A 24623-nucleotide genomic window follows, 5' to 3' on the forward strand; every position below is an offset into this window, starting at 1 on the left:
AGAGAAACTCAAAAGAGAAGGAGGGAATTTTTATTATTAAAAGCAGGTGTGACCCAGATAGGGGGTTTATTTTTTCTTAGATACCCCCCTATAAGTGTTTAATCGGGTATAATTCCCTTAAATACATTTTCTTTGAACCTTTTCATTTGACGGCCTTCCTCTCCATGAAGCGCCTTGAAAAAGGAGAAACATCAGTGTCTCAATAATTAATTTAAGCTCTCTTTCAGCAACAGATAACGTGATTTGGTTTAATTTGTTATTGTATTGTATTCACTCCTAATTCCTTAATCTTGGATCCAATGTTGAGGACTAGTGTGGGATTAAGTTGAAAAATTTTATTACCTTTTATGTAATTTTGGTTTATTTTCAAGTTTGGGAATAATTAATGATATGTTGTCTTGATCGCACTTTTCTGTACAAGATTATATGCTTGTTAAATAATTTGAAAAATTTATAAATAAATAAATAAATAAATAAAAGATTATGTTCTAGTTGTAGGGCAGGATTAAAACGTAGAGAAACTAGGCATGTGTCTAGGACCCAAATATTTTTCATGGGATACTGTCAGATGTACCAATTCAATGATTCACAAGGTTGATTTTTGCTCTGATAACTCGTCAGTTTGTAGAAAGAAAAGGGAGAGGTAAGGTGAACAGCTAGAGCTCTCGCTGTCTGTCTATTCTTCCCAGCTCCTGAAAATTGTCTTCCGGTTGCCAGGAGTTGTCAAGCAACACCTCTTACCTGCTGCTTCCTCTTCTACCAGGTTTCCTCTACAATCAGAACCAAGAGATACCTCACTTGTGGGAGTTTTAAAATTATTTTTATTACATTGGGAAGACCTCCCAAGAAAAGGATCTGGGTATCATTGCAGACAATATGATGAAACCTTCCACTCAATGTGTGGTGGCAGCTGCCAAGAAAGCAAACAGGATGCTGGGAATTATTAAAAAGGGATGGTTAACAAGACTAAGAATGTTATAATGCCCCTGTATCGCTCCATGGTGCGACCTCATCTGGAGTACTGCGTCCAATTCTGGTCTCCTTATCTCAAGAAAGATGTTTATCTCAAGAAAGATGTAGTGGAAAAGGTTCAAGGAAAAGCGACCAAGATAATAAAGGGCATGGAGCTCCTCTCATATGAGGAAAGACTAAAACAATTAGGGCTCTTCAGCTTGGAAAAGAGACGGCTGAGGGGAGATATGATTGAAGTCTACAAAATCCTGAGTGGAGTAGAACAGGTACAAGTGGATTGATTTTTCTCTCTGTCAATAATTACAAAGACTAGGGAACACTCGATGAAGTTACAGGGAAATACTTTTCAAATCATAGGAGGAAATTTTTTTCACTCAAAGAATAGTTAAGCTCTGGAATGCGTTGCTAGAGGTTGTGGTAAAAACAGATAGCGTAGCTGGTTTTAAGAAAGGTTTGGACAAATTCCTGGAGGAAAAGTCCATAGTCTGTTATTGAGAAAGACATGGGGGAAGTCACTGTTTGCCTTGGATTGGTAGCATGGAATATTGCTACTCCTTGGGTTTTGGCCAGATACTAGTAACCTGGATTGGCCACCATGAGAACGAGCTATTGGGATTGATGGACCATTAGTCTGACCCAGTAAGGCTATTCTTATGTTCACTCACTAGGATGGATTAGGTGAATCCTTTGAATGCAGAGCTGTATGTGCCGCCTATACTCTAGCTTTTATTTTCAATGTTGTGTTTTGTTCTAGAAGTCTGTAAGGATGCCTTCTTAATTGTCAGTATCCTCTTTCAGCCACACCATGGCATTTAGCCTTTTAGCACAAGGACCAAGAGGAGGAGGAACAAGCATTGCCAAAAGTTAAGGAGGTTCCTAATTCCCTTCCCTAAAACAGATTTACAGGGATACTACAGCTCCCATCTGGAGATTACATTCTAGAAATTATTGCCAAAAATAAAACGGAACTATTTTTGGAATAATATTTTTATATAATTATGAATATGGAGCATTTTCTTACAGGCTAAACATGGGGACAATTTCTTCAAAATGATTAATTTTGTGCATATTATGACAGGAATGAACCTCACTCCTAAGCCAGGGCATGTGGAGTATGATCTGAGTCTCTCAAATTTATTGCTAATGCAAGAGTCAAAGGAGAACACAAGAAAACAATTCAGCAGATAAAACCCCCTGATGAGTTGCTCTGTATTTCTGAGGGGGAGAGAATGCATATTATCCCCACCCATGTCTTGATGAGTGCCCTCATGTGGTTAACTTTGTATATAACATCTGTACCAAATCTCAGTACTTAGAAACAGAGAAAAATGAAGGCAGATAAAGACCATAAGGCCTATCTCTTATGCTTATCCATGCCATCTACTATCCCTCCCTCTCCCTTAGAGATCCAATGTACTTGTCCCAAGTATGGTAGGTTTACTTTTGTGAAAACACCAATCAGGAGCTGCTTTGACACGAAGCTCCTGATTGGTAAGGCCCGACTTTAGTACAGGAAGAGGTGGTCAGAGCATACAGCGAGTGATTTCCTTCACTTGCCAGTGCTCTGGCTGCCCTCTCCTGCCTCTCCAGCTGCCCTCTCCTATCCGGTCATTCACAGTCGGAAAATACTGCGATTGACCGGGACCGCGAACCATTGACTGCAAATTCGCAGGGGAGCACTGTATTATGAAATTGGACCGATGATGATGTGATATGTGCTCCAAAGCATTCTGTGATTTGATATTGGAATCTTTCTAAATCATCTAATGGTCCTAAAAAATATTCTCTTTATTTGAAATATCTTTGTGTGGTCGAGTGTGATAGCTCGTTGGGCTATAGCTACTGTATGGATCACATTTTCTGAGTGTAAGTGTATGCATGTGTGTTGTGTAGTCTTTCTATGTGCAAAGGATGAAGGATGATTGGAAGGAGTCCTATTCAGTAAGGAGGAATATTCAGCTGACTGTGTAGGAGGCGGATCCAAGTCAGGCACTTTTAAAGAGAACAGTCTATTGCACAAGAAGTGATACTTTTTTTTAAAGTAACCATGGCCATGAGAAGGTGCAAACAGGTTCTATCATGATATACAACAAAGGAAAAGAGCATGGCTGTTATGTTCTACTGGAGAAAAACAAAGGACCAAAATTGTTCCCAGTGACTAGAAAGGGAAAGGAGATGGGATTTGATGTATTGCCTTTCTGTGGTTACAATCAAAGAGGTTTACATCTTATATACAGATATGTATTTTGTAGCTGAGGTTACTGAGCGTTAGGTCCCCAGGGTCTCAAGGAGCTATAGTGGGAATTGAACTTAGCTTATCTGGATCTCAGTCCATTCCACTAACTATTAGGCTATCCTCTCATGCATGTGTGTGAGATCTGTGACTTTAGCATGGGACCTTCAAAACAGAGTATCCATGCTCTATACAGGACTAAATATATTCAGGACTGAGGGGGTCTCAGAATACAAATGATGTAGTGTATGGATAATTTACTTCTTTGTGGTTGCTTTATGGATGAAGCAAATGGCATTAATGGAGCATCCTGTGATTCTTCTGCTTTTTGCACACATCATATTTCTTTCTTATTTTCTCTTTTTTTTACTATGCGGTAGAATATTTTTGTTCACTCTAAGTCTCTTTTCCAACTGTTTCTCTTCATCAGTTCCTGAATTTAGGATGATATTAACCATTCAAAGCCCCCAAATGTGTGATAAATGTGAAGAAATGTTTAGCAACTGGATTTGCGTGTATTGAAATTTTGGCAGCGTGATGACTAGTAATGAATAACTGGGTTATTTTTTCAGGATGACAGAAAGCTCATTATGATGAGATATCATATAATATAGGAAAAGTTTAAAACCGAGACAGTCAATAAAACTCTTCAGATCAATTTTCAGCAGCAGCAGTAAGCTTACATTTTAAAATACTGGCCATGATATTTAAAAGAATATGAAGGGCATAATATAAAAAAATGTCTAAGTCCGTTTGGGCCTAGGCGCTAGTCACCCAAAGTTGGCAGCGTCTAAAGCCAATTCTCGAAAAATACATCCAAAATATATATATATTTTTTAATCGTTTGCTTATACGTCCAGACGTTTGCTGCCATGTCATCTATCTTTATACGGAAACAAACAGGAGAAACTGCCTTCACACCAGTAAACAGCAAACACAACAAAGGTGACCTATTGGTGTTCAGTCTCTTTTATTATGGCCGGAGTCTTGTTGTAAAACAATTCATGCAATTTCCACAAACTTTTCAAGACATGCTATAGTAAACCACTTCTTGGTGCACTAACATATGTTACTGACTACAGCTCGAATGAATAGCGTCTGTGGAAATTGCATGAATTGATTTACAACAAGACTCCTGAGGCAGGCCCCTTACGGGCCGAAACACGATCGTGTCAAGTCCTTCATAATAAAAGAGACTGAACACCAATAGGTCACCTTTGTTGTGTTTGTTGCATCTATCTTTATACCACATTCTCATCCAAAAAATTGTCCAAGTCCCAAACACCCAGAACAAGACCTTTTGGATGTGGGAGGGGCCAGCAAAGTGATAGACTGGACACCCAGACATGGCAACAGAGTAGTGGGGCATCTTACATGGCACTGCTGTGAACTTCACAAAAAGGATGCCACATAAACATCTCACCACAACTCCCTTGCAAGTCATGGTGAGCCCCCCAAAACACCCCCACAACCCACCAAACCCACCTGTCTACAACCCCAATAGCCCTTATGGCTGCAGGTGCCATCTATACGGCAGTACAGTAGGGTTTTGAGGGGTTTTGGTGGGCTATTTTCCACCATGAATGCAGTGGTTAGAGTGGCTTATGAGTCCTCTTCTCTATGGTTCACTAGCCCCCCCCCCCCCCGCCCTGACTACTTAAACCACCTCTGTGGAACTGTACTAGGCTTTCCTATGCCAGGTGCTGATGTTCCGGAGGCAGGTATGTACATTTTTATCCGATATTTATAACGGTGTGAGGGGGTCAGTGATCACCGGGGGAGTGTGAGGGGGTCTGTAATTTGTCCCTGCAGTGGTTATCTGGTCACTTTGGATATCTTCTGGGCACTTATACCTGTTGTTAAATCGCCTAAGTCACAATGTATAAGTTCCATCTAGGCAGTCTCATTAAACTTTCGATATCGCTGCAGAATGACTAAGTCTAGGTCAGCCCATCTCCCGCCCTAACCACTCCTATAAGTCCTTTTGAATATTGATCTGATTGTATTTATAACTTTGTATTAAGATTCTGGAGTTAATTTTTTTTTTCCAAATGACCCAGCATCCTAGATTTTTTGTTCTGGCAATTCCATCTTGGGGTGTTGGGTTTTGTTTTTTGTTTTTCTTTCACCTATATAAGAAGCAGTGCTGGATTTCTGGGGCAATAAGGTTTCATTCACAACCATCCCTCCTTTTCCACTCTTTATAATAGACCCCCCCCTTCCCCCTCCAGTTTCTTGGTCTGGTCACTGCAGCAATGGTCCTGAGGCTAGGAGCCATGTAACCATGCACCTTTCAGAGCTGTGTATAATAGTCTTTAAATCTGGCAACTAGATGGCAGGGATTGTGAGTTCTACCTTCATAGTATCTCCAAGCAGGGCTAGTTGAGCCAGGTAAGGCACTGGCTCGGGGTATCAAAGCTCAGAGGCACTATAAGCCTATCTCCAAGGCTCAGCCTTTACAGCAGCAAGAAGAATGTGTTTTGCTCTCACCACTGCATTCTGTGCTCTCTTTTGTATACGGCTGTGTACACTACTGCAGGTTTAAACAAGAGAACAGGTACCGCCTGTTCTCGCATTTAAACCTGTGGCAGTGCTAGTGGCTGAGTGTGGAGCTCAGCACAACAGTGAGAACAAAATTGGTGTCAGGTCAAAAGCGCTGGGACAAAGGTGCGCCCAGACAATTGAGCGCAGCGCGGAGGCGCGCGCCACTCAAAATTAATGTTTTTAGAGCTCCGATGGGGGGGCGTGGGGGGGAACCCCCCCACTTTACTTAATAGACATCGCGCCGCGTTGTGGGAAAAAGTTAAATTTACAGTAAAATGTGGAGGGTTACAACCCCCCAAAACGCTGGCGCAATGTCTATTAAGTAAAGTGGGGTGGGTTCCCCAACAAAACCCCCCGTCGGAGCCCCTAAAAACAGTAATTTTGAGCGGCGCGCGCCTCCGCGCTGCGCTCAATTGTCTGGTTGCACCTTTGTCTTTCGCGCATTTGTCTATGAACCACAAAATTACATGTCTTGCTGCTGTAAAAGGTAAAGAAGATGCCAGCAAAAGGAGTGGAGGAGGGCACCAGAGTGACAGTTGGCTCAGGGTACCATAACCCCTTGAGGCAGCACTGTTCTCGAGCCCTAGTCAACTCATAATGCGGAAGGCCCAATTTAGGGATCAAACCAGGGAGCTTCCATGTGATAGTACGTAGCACTCAGACTGAGCCACAAGGCCAGCCATCCCTAGCATCCTCTTTATCAATGATGGATGAATCAAACAGTAGGCAGGAGAGCATGAAAACAGAATTAGATTTATCAATCATCTAGTTTTATGTTTAAGTGAATCCAGGTTTTACTTAAGCTAACCCTTACCAGCCTTAGCTTTATGCCTCATAACACACTCTAGGCTTTTCCTAACAGTTACCAGGAATAGCCCCTGCTGTGTTTTAATGTTTAATTACCAGAGTTAATTACATAGAAATAATTAGACCATCTTTAAAGCACATATTACAAGTGACAACACCTTGTGGCAGATTAGTTCTTTCCTTGATAAAATATAAAAAGCGCAAACTACATGAACAAAATCTTTGCACACATCATAAACTCTTTATTAGTGTGTTTATCAGTGACATGATTTACAGAAACAAAATGTATTTAAATAACATGTAATTTGGAAGTGACCATAGAGCTCAAGAAGGACAAGTCAGATGTGGCAAAGGCAAGATCCATCCAAACTATCAAAGATGATTTTGATTTCATACTTGGACAGCTCCTTTCCTGTCTGTTGATTTATAATTATTCAGGGTTTGTTTGTTTTTTTAATGTCTTACAGACAGTTCCTTTGGCAGAAAATTTTAACATTATTATATAAAAATAGAATGATTTTTTTCACTATGTACAAACATATTACATTACACAGTGTACATGTTAAAAATGCTAGGAAATGGGAAGTCATATGCGAACTAAAGCAAGAGCGCGTAAAATTTTTAAATACTGCACATTTCATAAAAATTACATAAAGTACAGTTGTTGTTTGCTAATACCAAACAGTACCAATGTGACAGGAAACTTTCCCCAACAGCTTCATTTTAAGGCACATCTTGCATATGTATAATATATATATACTGTATATATATATACATATACATACATAGACATACATACATATTCACTTATCTCAACTAGACTTGATCAATAACTTAAAACTCTCAAGAATGAATTTGTTTAAGTTGCTTATTGTTCAAAGTTCCTCACTGTCATTTGTGCCCACCTGTGATGACAGGTACCTGGCAGAGCCTGTGGGTTTGTAACGGGGAACAGTGATTTCTTGTAAGTCAGGAAGCCTGCCTGGTCGAGAAGGCGAAAGCAGAGTCACTGCTCTGCTCTCATAGTCCCTGGGTAGCACCTTCTCATACACACTCTGTAGACCCACTGTTTTAGGGATGTGAGCGTAAGCTTGCATTGCCTGGTAGTAGTTGTCTCTACGGAGGGGGTCTCGAGGGAGGGAGGTACTCTTGCAGAAACTGGATACTGAGACTTGTCCTGGATGGATGGAGGAGGAGTCACTGTTGGATGGCCTTCCACAGGAAGGGCTCCAACAGCGGTCTGAATGACCAAGGATCTTGCACTCAGTTGTACAAGCCCATAATCCTAAAAAAAAAAAATAATAATAAATAATGACAATTATACAGTGCACTGTAGAAATAATTGCAGATGATCAGGGATCAGCACTGGGATTAGTATGTGCCAAAAACTATACCACACAAAGAAAACCAATGACTGTATAATGATAAAAAATACCTTATGTGGCCTGTTTCATATAGCTGGCAAATCACTGCTGCACAATGTAGGCATTTATAGAGTGAAAATATAAATATTTTATTCTATTTTGAATTTAATAATTTGCCTTTTCAGTCTTATAAGACTGCCCTCTCTACATAAATTAGATAGCAAGCATGAAACACATTAACCCCTCCCTTCCTACAAAACCGCGGAAGCAGTTTTTAGCACAGGCCGGCACGCAGAATACTCTGCGCTGCTCCTGACGCTCATAGGAACTGTATGAGTGTTGGGAGCAGCACAGAGCATTCAGTGCACCAGCCTGTACTAAAAACCGCTTCCATGGTTTTATATAAAAGGGGTGGGGGCTGGGGGTGGGTTAATGTGTTTCGTGTCTGTTATCTAGTTTATGTACAGAGGGTCTTATAAGACTGAAAAGGCAAATACAAAATCAGCACATATAAAAAATAATGCAAAATCATCATTATCATAACAAGCTATAATCTTCTCCTGCCCAAGTTTTCCTAACCAGCCTCCCTCCCACTTAGGAATATCTTAGGGCCCCTTTTACAAAGCTGCGGTAGAGGTTTCTTCCATGGGCTGGCAAGGTAAATGCTCTGACACTCAGAGGAATCCTATCGGCGTTGGAGCACTTACTTCACCGCCCCATGGTAGAAACCTCTACTGCAGCTTTGTAAAGGCCAGTGTTAATGACTAAGAGCTCCTTTTACAAAGCCGCAGTAGAGGTTTCTATCACGGGCCGGTGAGGTAAAGGCTCCGACACTCATAGGAATTCTATGAGTGCCAGATCATTTGCCTCGCAGTCCTGCAATAAAAACTTCTACCGTGGCTTTGTAAAAGCCTAAAGCAGCAGGCTAAGAATCAGGAAAGCCCTCTGCAGCTCCTTGTGATCTTGGGCAAGTCACTTATTCCTCCATTGCCTCAGGGCAAGTCTATAAAATGTGCCTAAATTAAAGTGCCAGTCTTTACAGAATAGTAGCACTGGCAAATACATGTAAAAGTGTAAACATGGTGCATCACTTAGGCCCTCTTTTACAAAGGTGCGCTACGCGTTTTAGCGCATTTATGGTGTGCTACATCAACGCGTGCACTAACTGCTAACACGTCCATAGGATAACATGCACACGTTAGCATTTAGCATGTGTTTAGGGTGCGATAATATTTATCATGCGCTAAATAGCATAGCGCACCTTTGTAAAAGAGGGGGTTAGTGTACAGCTGCAAGTAGGCCATACCTTTGGGTGGAGCATGGGCATTCCATCTAGTGACATGTGCAGGCTATAGAATACTAACCACCTCTTTTACAAAGGTGTGCTAAGCTTTTCAGCGTGTGCTAAATATCAGCGCACGCTAACGTGTGCATGTTATCCTATGGACGCATTCGCGGTTAGCGCATGTGTTGATTTAGCACGCACTAAATCTGCACTACAACGCTTAGTGCGCCTTGGTAAAAGAGGGCCTAAGAGTGCTACAAGGCACACTTATGCAAGGCAACTGTCTGCCATAGACAAGGCATAAGTAGCCACACCTAGATATTGGCACGCCATGTCCCCTTTATGTTGTTATTGTATAATGGGTTAGGCATGTCTTAATGCTATTATAGAATTGTCATTATGTATGCCTCTATTTTGATGGGATTTTATAGAATTGCCGTTCTCCAAGATTAGGGAAATGCTTGCTGTACTTGAACTACAACTGAAAAAAAAGAGGAGAGCTAAATCCCAAATTCCATCCCTTTCTCTTCCTACAGCAATCCAATTAAACAAAATACTAGGGATAATAAAACAAGAACAAAAGTACCCACAGAAAACTAAATTGAAAATAAAGCTGTCTTATAAAAAGCACCTATATAGATCTGGTCAGGTTATAAAATCAATGTTATACTTTTGTTTTAAATAGAAACGATGACCTGAAACCAGTCATATAAAGGCATGCAATTTAGAAGTGGGTCAAAAATTAGAATTTAGAGTTGGAGGCAGAATCAGTACTTTTCAATTGCTCTCTAGTGTGGTCCTGCCCGAGATAGCTTTGAACCCCCCCAAACCCTTCCCCCCCATTAAAATTGGATTGTTTACAGTTTAGAAGCAATCACAAAAGTAAGACCATACACCAGCCACAGTTTTATTTGGATTTTTTTTATGTTAATAATTGATTTTATGGACGGGTGTATGGTTTTACTTTTTGTTTCTTTGATAGATTTTGTAATGCCTGGCCACTGGCAGTGCAGAACGTGACTTGATAGACTTCAGGGCACTCTTTTCCATATCTTTATTCATTTTAAAAACCAATATCAAGTGCAACATATTATCAAACAATGTACAAATAAACAGCACTTAATTCCATCAAATGATATAAGAAATACATATCCCTCCCCCCCACCCCTTTCAGGGCACTCTTGAAGTGTTGAAAGCTTTTCTCTGCTATCCTTTTTACAGCATAGTGCTTAACTGATAAAGAACAATATTTAACCACATGCAAGTACATTTTTAAAAAAATATTTATTCTTTAGGCACCATACAAACTTAGAGTGACTGCAGACGCAAGACCCCTTACCTGTCTGCATGTGGCTGATGATATCCTTTTTCAGAGCCTCCCCACTGATATCTGAATCACTGTCATTAAAGTCGCTGTCGCCCTTGCCGCTGTCTTTTCCACTAAACTCGGCTTCCCTCGCTGAGATGACATTGAAAGAATTCCCCTTCCAGGCAGTGACAGGCGGGGCAGACTCCTTGCCATAACCAGGAGAAGGCGCATAGGGCTGTGGAACAGAACGATAAGATGAAATGATTCAACAGGCTCACTCCCTCTCCGCCTCCACTTCTCTAGAGCAGGAGTAGGCAATTCCGGACGTCCAGAGAGCTGGAGCCAGGCCAGGTTTTCAGGATATCCACACTAAATATGCATGAGATAGATTTGCATCTCAAGGAGGCAGTGCATGCAAATCCATCTCATACATATTCATTGTGGATATCCTGAAAACCTGACCTGGCTCCTGCTCTCGAGGACCCGGAATTGCCTGCTCTAGAGTGAAGCTCAGGCCAGTGCCTGAGATCTTACCTCGGAATGAACCACTCCGCGTGGTCTCTTTTGGGTCTCATAGAGACCAGAGGTCATTTCTCGGCTGTCGTCCGCGCCGGAGACCTCGTCGCTGGCCGCAGGCTCCGGACAGGTGAGGGGGGCTTTGCTGGGGAAAGCTCGCACATCAAATACATTCCCTTTGGGGCTGGAGAACAAGTTGCTGTCCTCTTCCTGTTTCCCCTTTTCCAGGTGGGTCAGATCCCTTTGGTGGTGCACCGAGAGGCTGTTTTTCTTTCCTTCGGTGTCTTTCCTACGCTTGTTGCAGGTGGTGGCAATCGTGATGATGGCAGCGAGGAGCAGGGTGCAGCTGCCGGCCAGCACGATGATAACTATCAGGGGGATGTCCCACTGCAAAGGCTTCTCTTCCCGGGAGCTCGGCTTGACGACTTCACGACTGATAGGGGGCGCTGCCGTGGCAGTCACGACGAAGCTGACGGTAGCCGTTGCGGACAAGGGGGGTCTCCCTCCGTCAGTGACGCTGACCAGGACCCGGACAATTTGGCCAAGTTCATCGCTCAGGTCGGCAGCGAGGAAGATCTCGCCGCTGGCTTTGTTGATGGTCAAGGGGACACCTTGCTGCTGCGGGAAGGAAAACGCGAGCTCGGAGTTCACACCTTCGTCGGAGTCCCTGGCTTTAATCTGAGTCACAAGGTACCCCGGAGAGGCTTTTGCGGGTACCCCGACTTCAGCCGACCCGTTTGAGAGAACGGGGTGCGTGATAACCGGGGCGTTGTCGTTTTGGTCCACTATTTTCACTTTGATGACAGCGCTGCTGGAGAGCTGTGGGGTTCCCCCGTCGTGTGCTTGGATCCGCAGATCCAGCTGTTTTATGATTTCATAGTTGAATGTGCGGAGGGCATAGATAGCGCCGGTGGCAGGATCTACGGAGACATAAGTCGACACGGGAGCCCCCATGACGTCCGCCTCCAACAGTCGGTAAATGACTTTCCCGTTGTGTCCCAGGTCGGGATCTCTGGCCACCACGGTGGTGATATAGGCCCCCGGGGCGTTATTCTCCAGCACGGACACTTCGTAGACGGCCCTGGTGAAGAAGGGGGCGTTGTCGTTCTCGTCGCTCACCCGGATGGTGTACTGCCGGATGGTTTTGAAAGGAGGGGAGCCTAAGTCTTCGGCCACCACGGTGAGGTTGTACTCGGGGATCTTCTCCCTGTCCAGAGCGGCGCTGCTGACGATCATGTAGCTGTCCTCGTAGGCTTGCTGCAGCTTGAAATGCTCGTGGCCGTGCAGGGTGCAGCGCACTTGGCCGCTGGGTCCCGAGTCGCTGTCCGAGGTGCTGATCAGCGCCACGAAGCTGTCCGCGGCCGCCGCCTCCGTGATGTAAGCCACGCCGGCGCTGATGGAGGTGAGCGGGCTGATGCTGACGGCCGGCGCGTTGTCGTTCACGTCCGTGATGCGCACGATGACCTTGCAGGCGGCGCTGAGCGGGCTGGCGCCCAGATCCTGAGCCTGCACGTCCAGCTCGTAGGTGTCTTTCGCTTCAAAGTCCACCGGGGAGGCCAGAGCCAGGCGGCCGCTCTTGGGGTCTAGGCGGAAGACCTGGCGCACCTCGGCAGACACCTGGGGGCTGAAGCCGTAGATGACGTCCCCGTTCAGCCCTTCGTCGGGATCCAGCGCGTCCAGATCGAGTAAAAGAAAGCCGAGAGGGGCGTCTTCCGTGAGCTCCACCGTGTAAGAGTTCTGCTCAAACATCGGGCTGTTATCGTTAAAGTCCAGCACTCGCACGGCCACCACTGCACTGCCGGACCGAGCCGGGCTACCTCCATCCTTGGCCACCACCTCTAAGGTGTAGGAGGCTTGAGTCTCCCTGTCCAGTTCTTTCATCAGCACCAGGTCGGCGTATTTCACGCCGTCCGCCCTCGTCTGCACCTCCAGGCTGAAGTGGCTGTTGACGGAAATCTGGAAGCTCTGGATGGAGTTGGAGCCCACGTCCTCGTCCACCGCGATTTCCAGAGGGATGCGCGTGCCCAGCGCGGCGTTCTCCGACACCTCCAGCGCAATCTCGGCTCTGGGGAAGCGCGGGGAGTTGTCGTTGACGTCCCTCACCTCCACCTCCACGTGGAGCAGCTTGAACTGATCCTTGGCGAAAGTGACCACGTCGAAAGCCAGGACGCACTGGGCGGACTGCCGGCAGATTTGCTCGCGGTCTATGCGCTCCCCCACGCTCAGCTGCCCGTCGCTTTCCCGCACCCGGAGCAGGGAGCTGTTGGACTGCTTCATCAGGCGGAAACTTCCCTCCGCCGGCACGTTCATGGACGCCTCTTCGGACAAAGTCCCAATGACGGTGCCCGGCTCATCTTCCTCATACAACCGGTAGCGGATAGTTTTGCAGAGGGCCATGGAGAGCAGTGAGCAAACATAGAAACATCTCAAAGAAGAGACCCAGCAACTGCACCGTTCTTTTTCAGAAATCATGGCACCAGCACTGATGAACTAATTAAAAAAAAGAAAAATAAATCTCTCTTCCTAATCTGTTGATAAACCGTGAAGTGACTAGCTTGCCCTCACACATGACATATAGCATACTCCATTTTTTTTTTTTCTCTAAAGACTTATCTACAATAAATATCTCTATATCTTCTGGGCTGATCAGATTTACCTCGCAAAGCTTCTCAGACTGAGCAGAACCGGTAGCTCCTCGGAGGTTCTTGTAGTTACAGACATGCAAATTAACCACCCGCAGCAGCCAATCACAGGTGTCCCTCTCTGCCTCTCACAAAACCCCTTCAGTGTGGGAAGGCTTGGACAGGAAAACATTTAAAACTGGTGAAACCTTTCTTTTTTTTTTTTTTAAAAAAAACAAAACCCCAAACTTTTTTGGCGGTTTTTTAGGGTGAGCAGCGGAAGAATTGGCACAAGGAAGTGTGGACTAAAAGACATGGAGTGTTTCTTAATTGTACATCACTAAAGATCCCTTCGGTTGAACAGGTGCTTTGTATACAAACAGAGTGAATTCTAGTTTTCCCTTTAAAGCTACCGTAATGCGTTTTGACTCTGCCTTTATTCTCATGCACCTAGCAAACATGTACAATCTGATTCATGTTCTACATAAGCAGGCTACCCCACTAAATAACGTCAAATCAAATATTTTCCTGAAAATATCTGTTTTTTTCCAGGTTTTACTCGTGTGATCAGAGATGTATTTCTAGCCTTTCTTTCTTTCAGAGGATTTAGCTAGGAATCTTAGTATGCATGTCACTGCCCAAGCAGTTTCCTTAAGCCTTTGACGCTGGTAAGCTATGTTCCAAATAGGATTTAGCATAAGCTTGGGGAGATTTGGAAAGGTTTCAAAGATCAGAAAGTATCAAAGGCTTATGAAGCCCTCGTTAGCTGAAGAAACATAATGGCATGGCAGGCTATCCCGTTTGAGACACCAATGTCTGTATTATTCTTCTATGACAAGTTAAAAGGAAAAGAAGTTGAACAGTTTCCACAAAGGAGTTGGGCTAAGTTGAATATAATGAACAAACGCCACATGTATCCATTATGGACCCCCATTCATTCTCAATCACTGCCATAACTCTGACTAAACGATGATAGGTGCTGAATTACATACAATACCCAGCACATATTAAAATACGTTTAGAGATCCATCCCTCCTGATGCCCTGTTACGCCTACTTAAAGGATTTTCTTTTTTGTCCTAATAGGGCCTCTCTGGGAAGCAACAGTAGTCTCGTTCCACAAGAACAAAATAACAGCATGAGGCTGAAACCTGGCACAAACCTTGGGGAGCTAAACCATCTGCCCAGCAAAGTATGGAGACATTTATACCACATAACACAGTGAATCACCAGGTTTTACTAGTCCCCCATCTATGAGGATACTGTAACACTTGCATGTGCATTACAGACTTTTATCCTGCCAAGTTCACCTATGAGTCAGTGAAATCTCATGACAGAAAAGCTAACAGTGGGAGGCCCTGAACTTGTGATTATCTCATTCCTGGTGCATTCTCCTTGAAGCACATGGTATTAGGGAAGGGGTAAAACGCGGACCTCAGGGATCTAAAACCGCACGTCCTTAAAAAGCTGAGGTCCGTGCCCCTTTCTGGCTCTGACAGACCTCGATGGCAATTGAGCCCTACGGATCCATCAGATCTGCTAATGAGGCTCGCGCGGAGGAGGATGCACGCAAACACAAGGCGCACGTGAGGTTCCCGCCCCGACACAGCAACTTTCACCGCGAAACCCTCGCTGCATCACCAGCGGGGGAGAATCCCAGCAGGGAGGGGGGAATCGACTGCCGCCGCTTAAGGTGGATAAGAAAAGCTTTGTCCACCTCACCTTTCTAGGGCTCCCCCATCCCCCCAGTCCATGAAATCTGCCCAAGCCGAGGGAACTGCTTCCATTATCTGCTCCGAGCCACCCGATCTCTGCTCCGACTGGGGGCGCCGATGCGCGTGCTTATTATTGTTACCCGCCACCCTTGATTCTCTTTCCCCCTGGCACCTGCAGCTCCTGCTCTCCCAGGTCCGCAGCCTCAGAAGGGCTTGCGCTGAATTCGATCTAAGAAGCGGGAAAAAATGGAGCAGATAATGACAGCTATCAGGATGTTAGCAAGCGAGAACCAGAGCGTGGGTACTCATTAGTTTAAGTCTGGGTATCTTTATGGAATTTAAATGCAAAAAAACAAAACAAAAGGGTGAAAACATACCCAATACAGAACATAAACAAGGACCCATGAAAACCCTAGGATAATGTGGATACATTACAACCATGAGGAATATACGATGGGCATGTGAGATGGATCCGTCAGAGCTCAATTGTTATTGAGGTCTGTCAGAGCCAGAAAGGGGCACGGACCTCAGCTTTTTAAGGATGTGCGGTTTTAGATCCGCGAGGTCTGTGAGACTGACTGGACAAAAAGAGGATCTTTTACCATTCAGTATCCAGGCAAAAGATCATTTGAAAGTCAGCTTAGATTACATCTATCTGTTCAACAATAACTGCTTATGTATTTTCTTGTTCATAGTTTAGGAAGTAGGGAGGAAGGAATTGCCCTTTCCAAATTCTGTAGGACATGGGTGTAGATATGGTGCTTCCCTCCTCCTCCTCTCCATATGGTTTCACTACTTACTTTCTTGCCACTATCTCCCATGGTCCACAACCTCCCCCTGGCTCCCCATTTTTTTCTAGTTCACCCCTCATGGTTGTCTTTCATTTAACTGCTGACATTTGTGACTGAGACAGGAAAAAAGGAGATTTGTTTGGGGGGGGGAAGGAGGAACTATGGGGAGATGGGGGAATATGGCAGAGAGAAAGGAAGAGAGAAGAGAGGGAGAGGCTGGATCACATTGGAGGGTGATGATTGGAAACAGGCTGGACTATGTTTGAGGAAGGAGGGAAAAGATAGGGGAGATGCTGGAGGTAGAGGAGGGGATATAGGTGATTAAGGGGAGATAGCGGATTGAAACGTGGAAGAAAGAGACAAGGAATCTGACATTGGCAAGGGTAGGATGGAGAAGGAGCATCATTTAAAAAAAGGAACTGGCACCGGGGCTGTAAGGAGGAGGTTAGAGCTAACACAGGAGCTAGGGATGAGAGAAGAGGGCTTACGTGCAGATGGTGGGCATGAAAGAAGGGGTTCTGACTGGCATTGTAGTGGATGGGGGCTGGGAGAAGAGGGATGATTTTGGGAGAGGGATCTGATACTGGGCCTGGGGCTAGGAGAAGGGAATTGGGAGCCAACACAGGGGCTGAGGCTGGAAGGAGGCAGATACTGGCAGGTGGCAGTGGATTAAGGGGGCTGATATGAGGGGAGTATGTATGTGTAGGCACAAAGCAAAGGCATATGCAATGTATGGTAGACATAGAGGAGCAAATGATTGCTGGGTTGAATATTGGAGAAAAGGGAAGATGGGAAGATGCTGAGGAAGGAAGTATAGGGGAAGAGAGAGAGAGAATGGATGCTAGGAATTGGGGAGACGCAGGGACAATGGATCTTAGGGACAAGAAAGAGAGGAGGAGGGCACAGGTTTTTGAAAGAAGATAGGAATGTGGAAGTATAAGGGGGAATAGGAGCCTGTATAAGGGAGCAAGACAAAAGAGAACTGGAGGCAGAGAGGAGGTAAATAATAGGGAAGGAACTGGGGTTGGTGAGAGGATGAGAGGCAGAGGAGATGAGTATAGAGGATGGAAATGAGGGATTAGAAAAATGGGAATAGGAGATGAGCAAGGAATGAGAGAGAAGTAGAAACTGGAAGACTAGAAAGGTAAGTGCAAGAAATGGGGGAAGAATGGAGGGCGAGGAGGAATAAAACAGGAGGGCCCTGAGCTGGAAATGTGACATGCTCCTTAGCACTTCTGCTTCATTCACTATATCACTGCAAAGCAAGAAAATGCAATGGACATGCTGCAAATTTGGTTCCTTATGTCCATTATGCCCTATGTAGCTGCATCAATTGCACATATCTTGCTACAGCCCTGGAATAATATATAGATTTAGGTAGATAAACAGGAAGATAAAAAGAAATGGAGAAAAAGATGAAACAGAGGATCAATGTGTGTGAGAGATATAAGGGAGGAAGAGACAAAGACAGAATGAAAAATAAAAGAAAATGGAATTGAGATCCTGGAAAAGGACTTAGGACCTAGATAGAAAGATAAAATGTTGAGACTTCTTAAATGTATTTGTTGAAGAAATTTTTGGGAATCTAATATTTATTTTGTTTTGTATATATGAACAGTTTTCCTTACGCTGGGTTTTACTAAACAGTGGTAGAGGTTTCTATCACAGGTCAGTGAGTTAAATGTTCCAACACTTGTAGAATTATAAGCGTGGGAGTATATACCTTACTGGCCCACGGTAGAAACTTCTACTGCCGTTTAGTAAAAGGAGCCCTTAATTTGTTACCTTGCGCTGAAAAATCAGCAGGAGGGAAGCTCACACCATCCTGCCTATAGGGCTGCATGCTGCGAATGACGGGCCTTCCCCCTCCCATTGCAAAATCACCATTTTGAGCCAATCAGAGCCTTAGGCCCCTCCCACTGCATTCCAAGATGCATTGGGAGGAGGAAGGCCCATCTTTCACAGCACACGGCTCTGTAGGCAGGAGGGTGCGGGCTTCCCTCCTGCCAATTTTGCAACACAAGGTACGGGGGTGTCAGGTGATGTCGGGGGCACTGTTGCTTGAAGTCAGTTGGTATCTGCTGATGTGTGTATGTGGGGGTGGGAGTGGGGGTGTTGCCTGAAGTTAGGTAGTGTCCGCTGATGTGGGGGGTGTTGCCTAAAGTCAAGGTTGTCCGGTGATTTGGGGGGTGCTATTGGCTGAAATCAGTTGGTGTCCAGTGATGTGTGTGTGTGTGTGTGTGGGGGGGGGTGTTGTCGGGGTTCTCCAGTGATGTGTGTTGCCTGAAGTCGGGTGGTGTCCGGTGATGTGTGTGTGTGGGGGGGTGTTGTCTGATGTTGGGGGTGTCCAGTGATGGGGGGGCAGGAATGTTGGGGGTTGTAAAATGATTTGGGGAGGGGTGTAGGGTTCTTGATGTTCGTGGCGGGGGAATCCCAATCAGCTGAGCCAGCAGAAATCCCAAAAACCAGCTCAGCTGGTAGGGATTTCTCTGCCCCGATTAGACAAAGTAGTTAGGTATGTCTACAAAACTTGCTTTTGTGTGTTTTTCACGTGAACGTTTTTATTTTTGAACATGGCCAAAAAAGGTAGATGTCCTAAGGACCAAAACTTATACCTAGGTCATTTTCAAAAATAAAAGATAGACGTCTGGTAGATTTGAGAATGGACATTTTTTCTCCTGGGTTTGTGGATGTCCTGCCCAAAATGTCCAACCTTAGACTTACTCACTTTGTTATTCAAAACAATATCATATCAATCAATCAAGTAACTGAAGTTATTTAGTGAACACTCAGACCCACAGCTGAGGTCTCAGTGAAAGATTCACAGAGCAGCTGTTAAAGAGACCATCATCGTTGTTCACAGTCTCACCCTCCATACAACAGTTAAATAACTGCACAAAGATGGTAAAACAAAACCAACTTAGCTTTGAATGGAGTGGGTAATCGATATAGCTGCTCCGGGTTCCTTTTTATTCAAGTGACTGCATTCATTACAATTGCCGACCCCCCTACCCAGGTTTCGCCAACTGGCTTCTTCAGGAGGGGTACTATGAATATAAAACAACCACATTAACACTAAAACACTTCAGTACCACTACTATAATTTTACACAATAATCATAATTAACTGCCACACCATTCACACTCGGACCTACCGGCATAACGCACTCCACACAACTCACAGACACCAGAGCTTTTGACGACGAATTTCCATCAGCAGGCCCACCTTATATACTCCTCCCCTTCAACTACGTCATACTGACATCAAACTCATCACTACAATCTAACCAAAAACCTGCTCCTTCTATAAATGAAACCATTCGATTTCGTTATTTAATCCTTAAGAACTAATACTAATTGTCTTTCCACGGCAGTGGTGTATTGTATAATATGCCCCTGTGGGCTTTATTATATCGGGCACACTCGGCGGGCCATTAAAACTCGAATCGCCGAACATCTAAGTAATATTAGATGTAATCGTGTGTCGGCTCCTCTTGTGAACCATTGGCTTGAACAGCAGCATTCAATTGAAGATGTCAAATATACAGTGATAGCTAGGACACATAAAAAAACAGGGGATGTGACTCAGTGTCTACTATATTTGGAACAAAAATTCATCTTCCAGTGGCATACTCTGACCCCAAAAGGGTTAAATAACGAAATCGAATGGTTTCATTTATAGAAGGAGCAGGTTTTTGGTTAGATTGTAGTGATGAGTTTGATGTCAGTATGACGTAGTTGAAGGGGAGGAGTATATAAGGTGGGCCTGCTGATGGAAATTCGTCGTCAAAAGCTCTGGTGTCTGTGAGTTGTGTGGAGTGCGTTATGCCGGTAGGTCCGAGTGTGAATGGTGTGGCAGTTAATTATGATTATTGTGTAAAATTATAGTAGTGGTACTGAAGTGTTTTAGTGTTAATGTGGTTGTTTTATATTCATAGTACCCCTCCTGAAGAAGCCAGTTGGCGAAACCTGGGTAGGGGGGTCGGCAATTGTAATGAATGCAGTCACTTGAATAAAAAGGAACCCGGAGCAGCTATATCGATTACCCACTCCATTCAAAGCTAAGTTGGTTTTGTTTTACCATCTTTGTGCAGTTATTTAGCTGTTGTATGGAGGGTGAGACTGTGAACAACGATGATGGTCTCTTTAACAGCTGCTCCGTGAATCTTTCACTGAGACCTCAGCTGTGGGTCTGAGTGTTCACTAAATAACTTCAGTTACTTGATTGATTGATATGATATTGTTTTGAATAACAAAGTGAGTTAGTAGAACATATTTAAGTATATCACTTTGGATAATTAAATTCCCTTGAGGTATAAGATACAACCTTAGACTTATACATCCTATCAAAAATGCCCCTCTGTGTTGTCTTTGTGTAACTTAAGTGAGGGTTTCTAACATGTAGGTTCTTTGTAGGAATCTATAGCAGTTCATTTTGTTCTCTTTTTCAAACTGGAGGTGAATTGGTGTTCTAAAATATTTGCTGTGCTGATTCTCCATAGACAGGGTTGATACAGTTTGAGTTCTTTGACCTGATGTTGAAGTGATATGGTATGGTAAGCTTCTGAGTGTCCATTTTCAGACTTTGTGTTACTTCACACAGTGTCTGGCAGTAAAAGGAGAAACAGAGTATATGGGGGGAGAGGGAGAGTGCTAGAAGGGGGGAGGAAAAGAAAGAAAGAGATGAGAGATGGGAGAGTGGGTGGAAGGGAAGAAAAAAGGTAGGGAAGGGAGAAAAAGGAGGGAGAGAAGGTGGTGGGAAGAGCTAAGGAAAAAGTAATATGAGAGGAGGCTGAATAAGCAGGAAAGGAGAGAAATGAGAAAGGAGGAAGAATAGTTGAAAGAAGTGTGAAGAGGAGAAAGGAGCTGAGATGGACAGGACTGAAAAGAGGGAAGGAGGGAAAGGGTGGTGTGAAGGAGAAAGAAGCAAGAAGGGGGATGTGGAGGAAGAGAAGGGAATGAGGAGATGGAAAAGGAAATTATGGAGAGATGAGGAAGGGTGAATGAGTAGAGAGAAATAAAGTGTGTAAATTGATCAAAGGTATGTGTTTGAGAGATAAGAGTGGAAAAATATACTGTAGATAGGATAAAGAAAACCAGAATGAAAAGGGAAAACAAAAAGAAATGGAGCCTATAACATATGTCAAATAAAGATGAGGACAGGATGGAAAATTTAGAGGACATTTTGAGAGAATAAGAACATAAGAATAGCTTTACTGGGTCAGACCAGTGGTTCATCTAGCCCAGTTTTCTGTCTTCTTGGTGGCCAATCCAGATCACAAATACCTGGCAAAAACCCAAATAGTGGCAAGATTCCATGCTACCAATCCACGGCAAACAGTGGCTTCCCCCATGTCTTGTCCAAACATTTTAAAACCAGCTACATTAACCGCTCTTACCACATCCTTTGGCAATTCATTCCAGAGTTTAACCTATTCTCTGAGTGAAAAAAAAATATTTTTTGGGTTTTAAAAGTATTTCCCTGTAACTTCATTGAGCGTCCACTAGTTTTTGTAATTTTGGTTGGAGTAAAACATTGATCCACTTGCAACAGAAGAAAAATACTTTAGATATCAGAGAAGAGAGGAAACAAAGATAAATAAAAAATAAATTACAAAGAAAGGCTAGAGACACAAAAATACATCTAAACAAAAGATACAGACCCCTAAAGAAATACAAAGGTTTTAAAATGTTTTATTGTGCCACCCTGCTGCAGCTACAAGTGAACAGGAGGGAAGGTTGAGGCTGGTTGTGGCAGGCCTGGAAGGGAGTGGCAAAAAAGAGAATGAGAGAAAGAGATAGAGCGTTTGCTTAAAACAGCATGGGTGTCTTTTACTCACCCTCCCTCTCCTCTTGTGGGGGTGTTTTTGTTAAACATTATTTTTTCTGTACCTAACCAGAACTTAGATGAAACATTTGGGGAGAAGTTGAAATGCTACATATCACAATTCAGGTCCTCAGAAGATAGGGCTGGCCTACAACATAAGCTCAGGTAATCTACTGTGTTTCCTCATTGATCCTTACATGATTTTAATTATTTCAAAGTTGTTACAGTATATTACCAAATACACATGACGTTTTAAGAGTATGTGACTTTTCTCTAAATCAACTTCTTGTGCACAGGTTCCTTCCAAACATGATGTCACATTTGCTCTGTTGCGTCAGGGAGATGGTTCCTGAAGAGCAAGAATATATACCCCCCCCACACTTTTTACAAAGCTGCGCAAGTGGCTGTCATGCGGCAATGGCCCAGAAGCCCTTAAAATCCTTATGGGCTTCAAGGCAGTTACTGCAGTGGCCTGCGCTAAACGGCTTTGTAAAAGAGGCCCATAATTTCCAAAATACTATTTGCTAAACCATTCAAAAATCTTTTGGCACGTGCCATTCAATTTAAATGTTTATTATGTGAGATTTAAATTGAATGGAGTGTGCCAAAAGATTTTTGAATAATTTAGCAAATAGTATGCAAAAGAAATGATATGAATTTTTTTGTTTTTTTACAGGAATGTTTGCCCTGACACAGCAGAGCGAAAATAACATTATGTCAAGAGGGAACCTGTGCACAAGGGCCCTGATTCTATAAAATGCTCCTGCTGTTAGGCACACTTAGCCAATCTAGGCACCTTTTAATTTTTTAATTGGTTCAATCAGCACTGTTAATTGATCAGCACCATTAAAAAACAATTAAAAAAAATAATTTTTGAGCAGGTGCCTTACTTGGTAGGTGACATCTAGGCATCTACACCGAGGTACTTACCAGAAATGTGGCTAGTGGCAGAGTTTGGGTGTAGCTTGTGTTAGGTTCTGGTATTTTAGGCCAAGAAAACTCTGGCCTAAAATACCGATGCCTAAATTTTTTGACGCCTACAGTGCTTAAGTTGAGTTAGGTGCCGATAGGCACGATTCTATAAATGGCACCTATCTTTGAATAAACAAACAAAGATACAGGTTCCACATGCAATTGACTTTATGCTTTATAAGAGGGAAAGACCTCAGAAGCCTGCACCATGCACAGAAAAATCAATTCTAGCAATGGTTTGTTCAGCAGGACAGGTTTTCTATCATAGGTCATAAAACCCTCACAGCCAACCGATTGACAAAACTTATTTTCGCTAGTGTATTTACACCCAACTCTTTCAATCGGTGAAGACTTAACAAAAAAATGCACTTATCTGTTCAGAAATAAGAGCCCGACGGGACCCGTTTCGCCCAATTATTGGCTTCTTCGGGGGACTTTTTGACAGCTGAACAGAAAAGAAGAAAAACAAATGCTGCAATTTCATTCAGAACATTGGCATACAAAAACAATTGTCTCAAAAATTTTTAACGAAATAGTACTCACTGCATTCAGTATAGACACACTCTCATCAAAAAATGGCGCCGGTGGCGAAAAAACGCCACGCATGCGTATTTAAAGACACTCCACAATGACGTCACTCATGCTTCAGAAAAAAGAATGCCAGCCAATATTTCCGTTCAGACCACTAGGTTTTAAAGCACTGAGCTTGAATGTCCATCTGGCTTCTCTTTGCAAAAGTCTTGTGTGACGATCACCTCCTCGAACGTTTTTAATTACTTTATCGATGCACATGCATCTTAACTCGTGGAAAGCATGGGAAAAATCCAGACAGTGTTCAACTATAGGGGCACTTACTCTCTTCAGCTTCAAGTTGGACCGATGTTCGCACATCCTAGTCCTAAACGGACGGATTGTCTTCCCCACGTAAACCTTCCCACATGGGCAAATGATGGCATAAACAACGAATTCAGAGTTACAAGTCATAAAGTGCTGTAAATAGTACACCTTGTGGTCAACAGGGTTCGTGAACGTGGACCCTTGCACAGTTATGTCACAAATACTGCATGAGCCACACTTCTGAACAGATAAGTGCATTTTTTTGTTAAGTCTTCACCGATTGAAAGAGTTGGGTGTAAATACACTAGCGAAAATAAGTTTTGTCAATCGGTTGGCTGTGAGGGTTTTATGACCTATGATAGAAAACCTGTCCTGCTGAACAAACCATTGCTAGAATTGATTTTTCTGTGCATGGTGCAGGCTTCTGAGGTCTTTCCCTCTTATAAAGCATAAAGTCAATTGCATGTGGAACCTGTATCTTTGTTTGTGCTTTGGAGGAGGTTCTTATCCATTGTTTTGTTTGGAGTAGTAACCTATCTTTGAATGACATGCAGTAGGTACTGTTTCCCTAGGTCAGGGATAGGCAATTCCAGTCCTTGAGAGCCGGAGCCGGGTCAGGTTTTCAGGATAGCCACAATAAATATGCATGAGATAGATTTGCATCTCAAGTAGGCAGTGCATGCAAATCCATCTCATACATATTCACTGTGGATATCCTGAAAACCTGACCTGGCTCCGGCTCTCGAGGACTGGAATTGCCTACCCCTGCCCTAGGTGCTTCCTGATTTAGGCGCTATTTATAGAATCAAGTCCAAGAAGTTGAATTAGAGAT

At 43.7% G+C, this 24623-nt stretch overlaps 1 protein-coding gene across 2 annotated transcripts; it reads right to left on the reverse strand.

The window, feature by feature from the left end:
* Positions 1–6815: 6815 nt before the first annotated feature.
* LOC117362804 (protocadherin-8-like) lies at positions 6816–13545 on the reverse strand. 2 transcript variants are annotated; one of them, XM_033949797.1, is made up of 4 exons: positions 11049–13545; positions 10545–10749; positions 7992–8025; positions 7684–7841 (listed from the first exon to the last, which is right to left on the reverse strand). In XM_033949797.1, the coding sequence occupies exons 1-4, from the start codon at positions 13500–13502 to the stop codon at positions 7820–7822; spliced, it is 2715 nt and encodes a 904-aa protein (XP_033805688.1). In that variant the 5' UTR covers positions 13503–13545; the 3' UTR covers positions 7684–7819. The 2 variants fall into 2 exon arrangements, with proteins under 2 accessions (XP_033805687.1, XP_033805688.1); XM_033949796.1 differs by lacking the exon at positions 7992–8025 and having other exon boundaries at positions 6816–7841.
* Between the last annotated feature and the right edge of the window lie 11078 nt (positions 13546–24623).

The sequence above is a fragment of the Geotrypetes seraphini genome, chromosome 6 (genome assembly GCF_902459505.1).
Source record: "Geotrypetes seraphini chromosome 6, aGeoSer1.1, whole genome shotgun sequence".
NCBI lineage: Eukaryota > Metazoa > Chordata > Amphibia > Gymnophiona > Dermophiidae > Geotrypetes > Geotrypetes seraphini.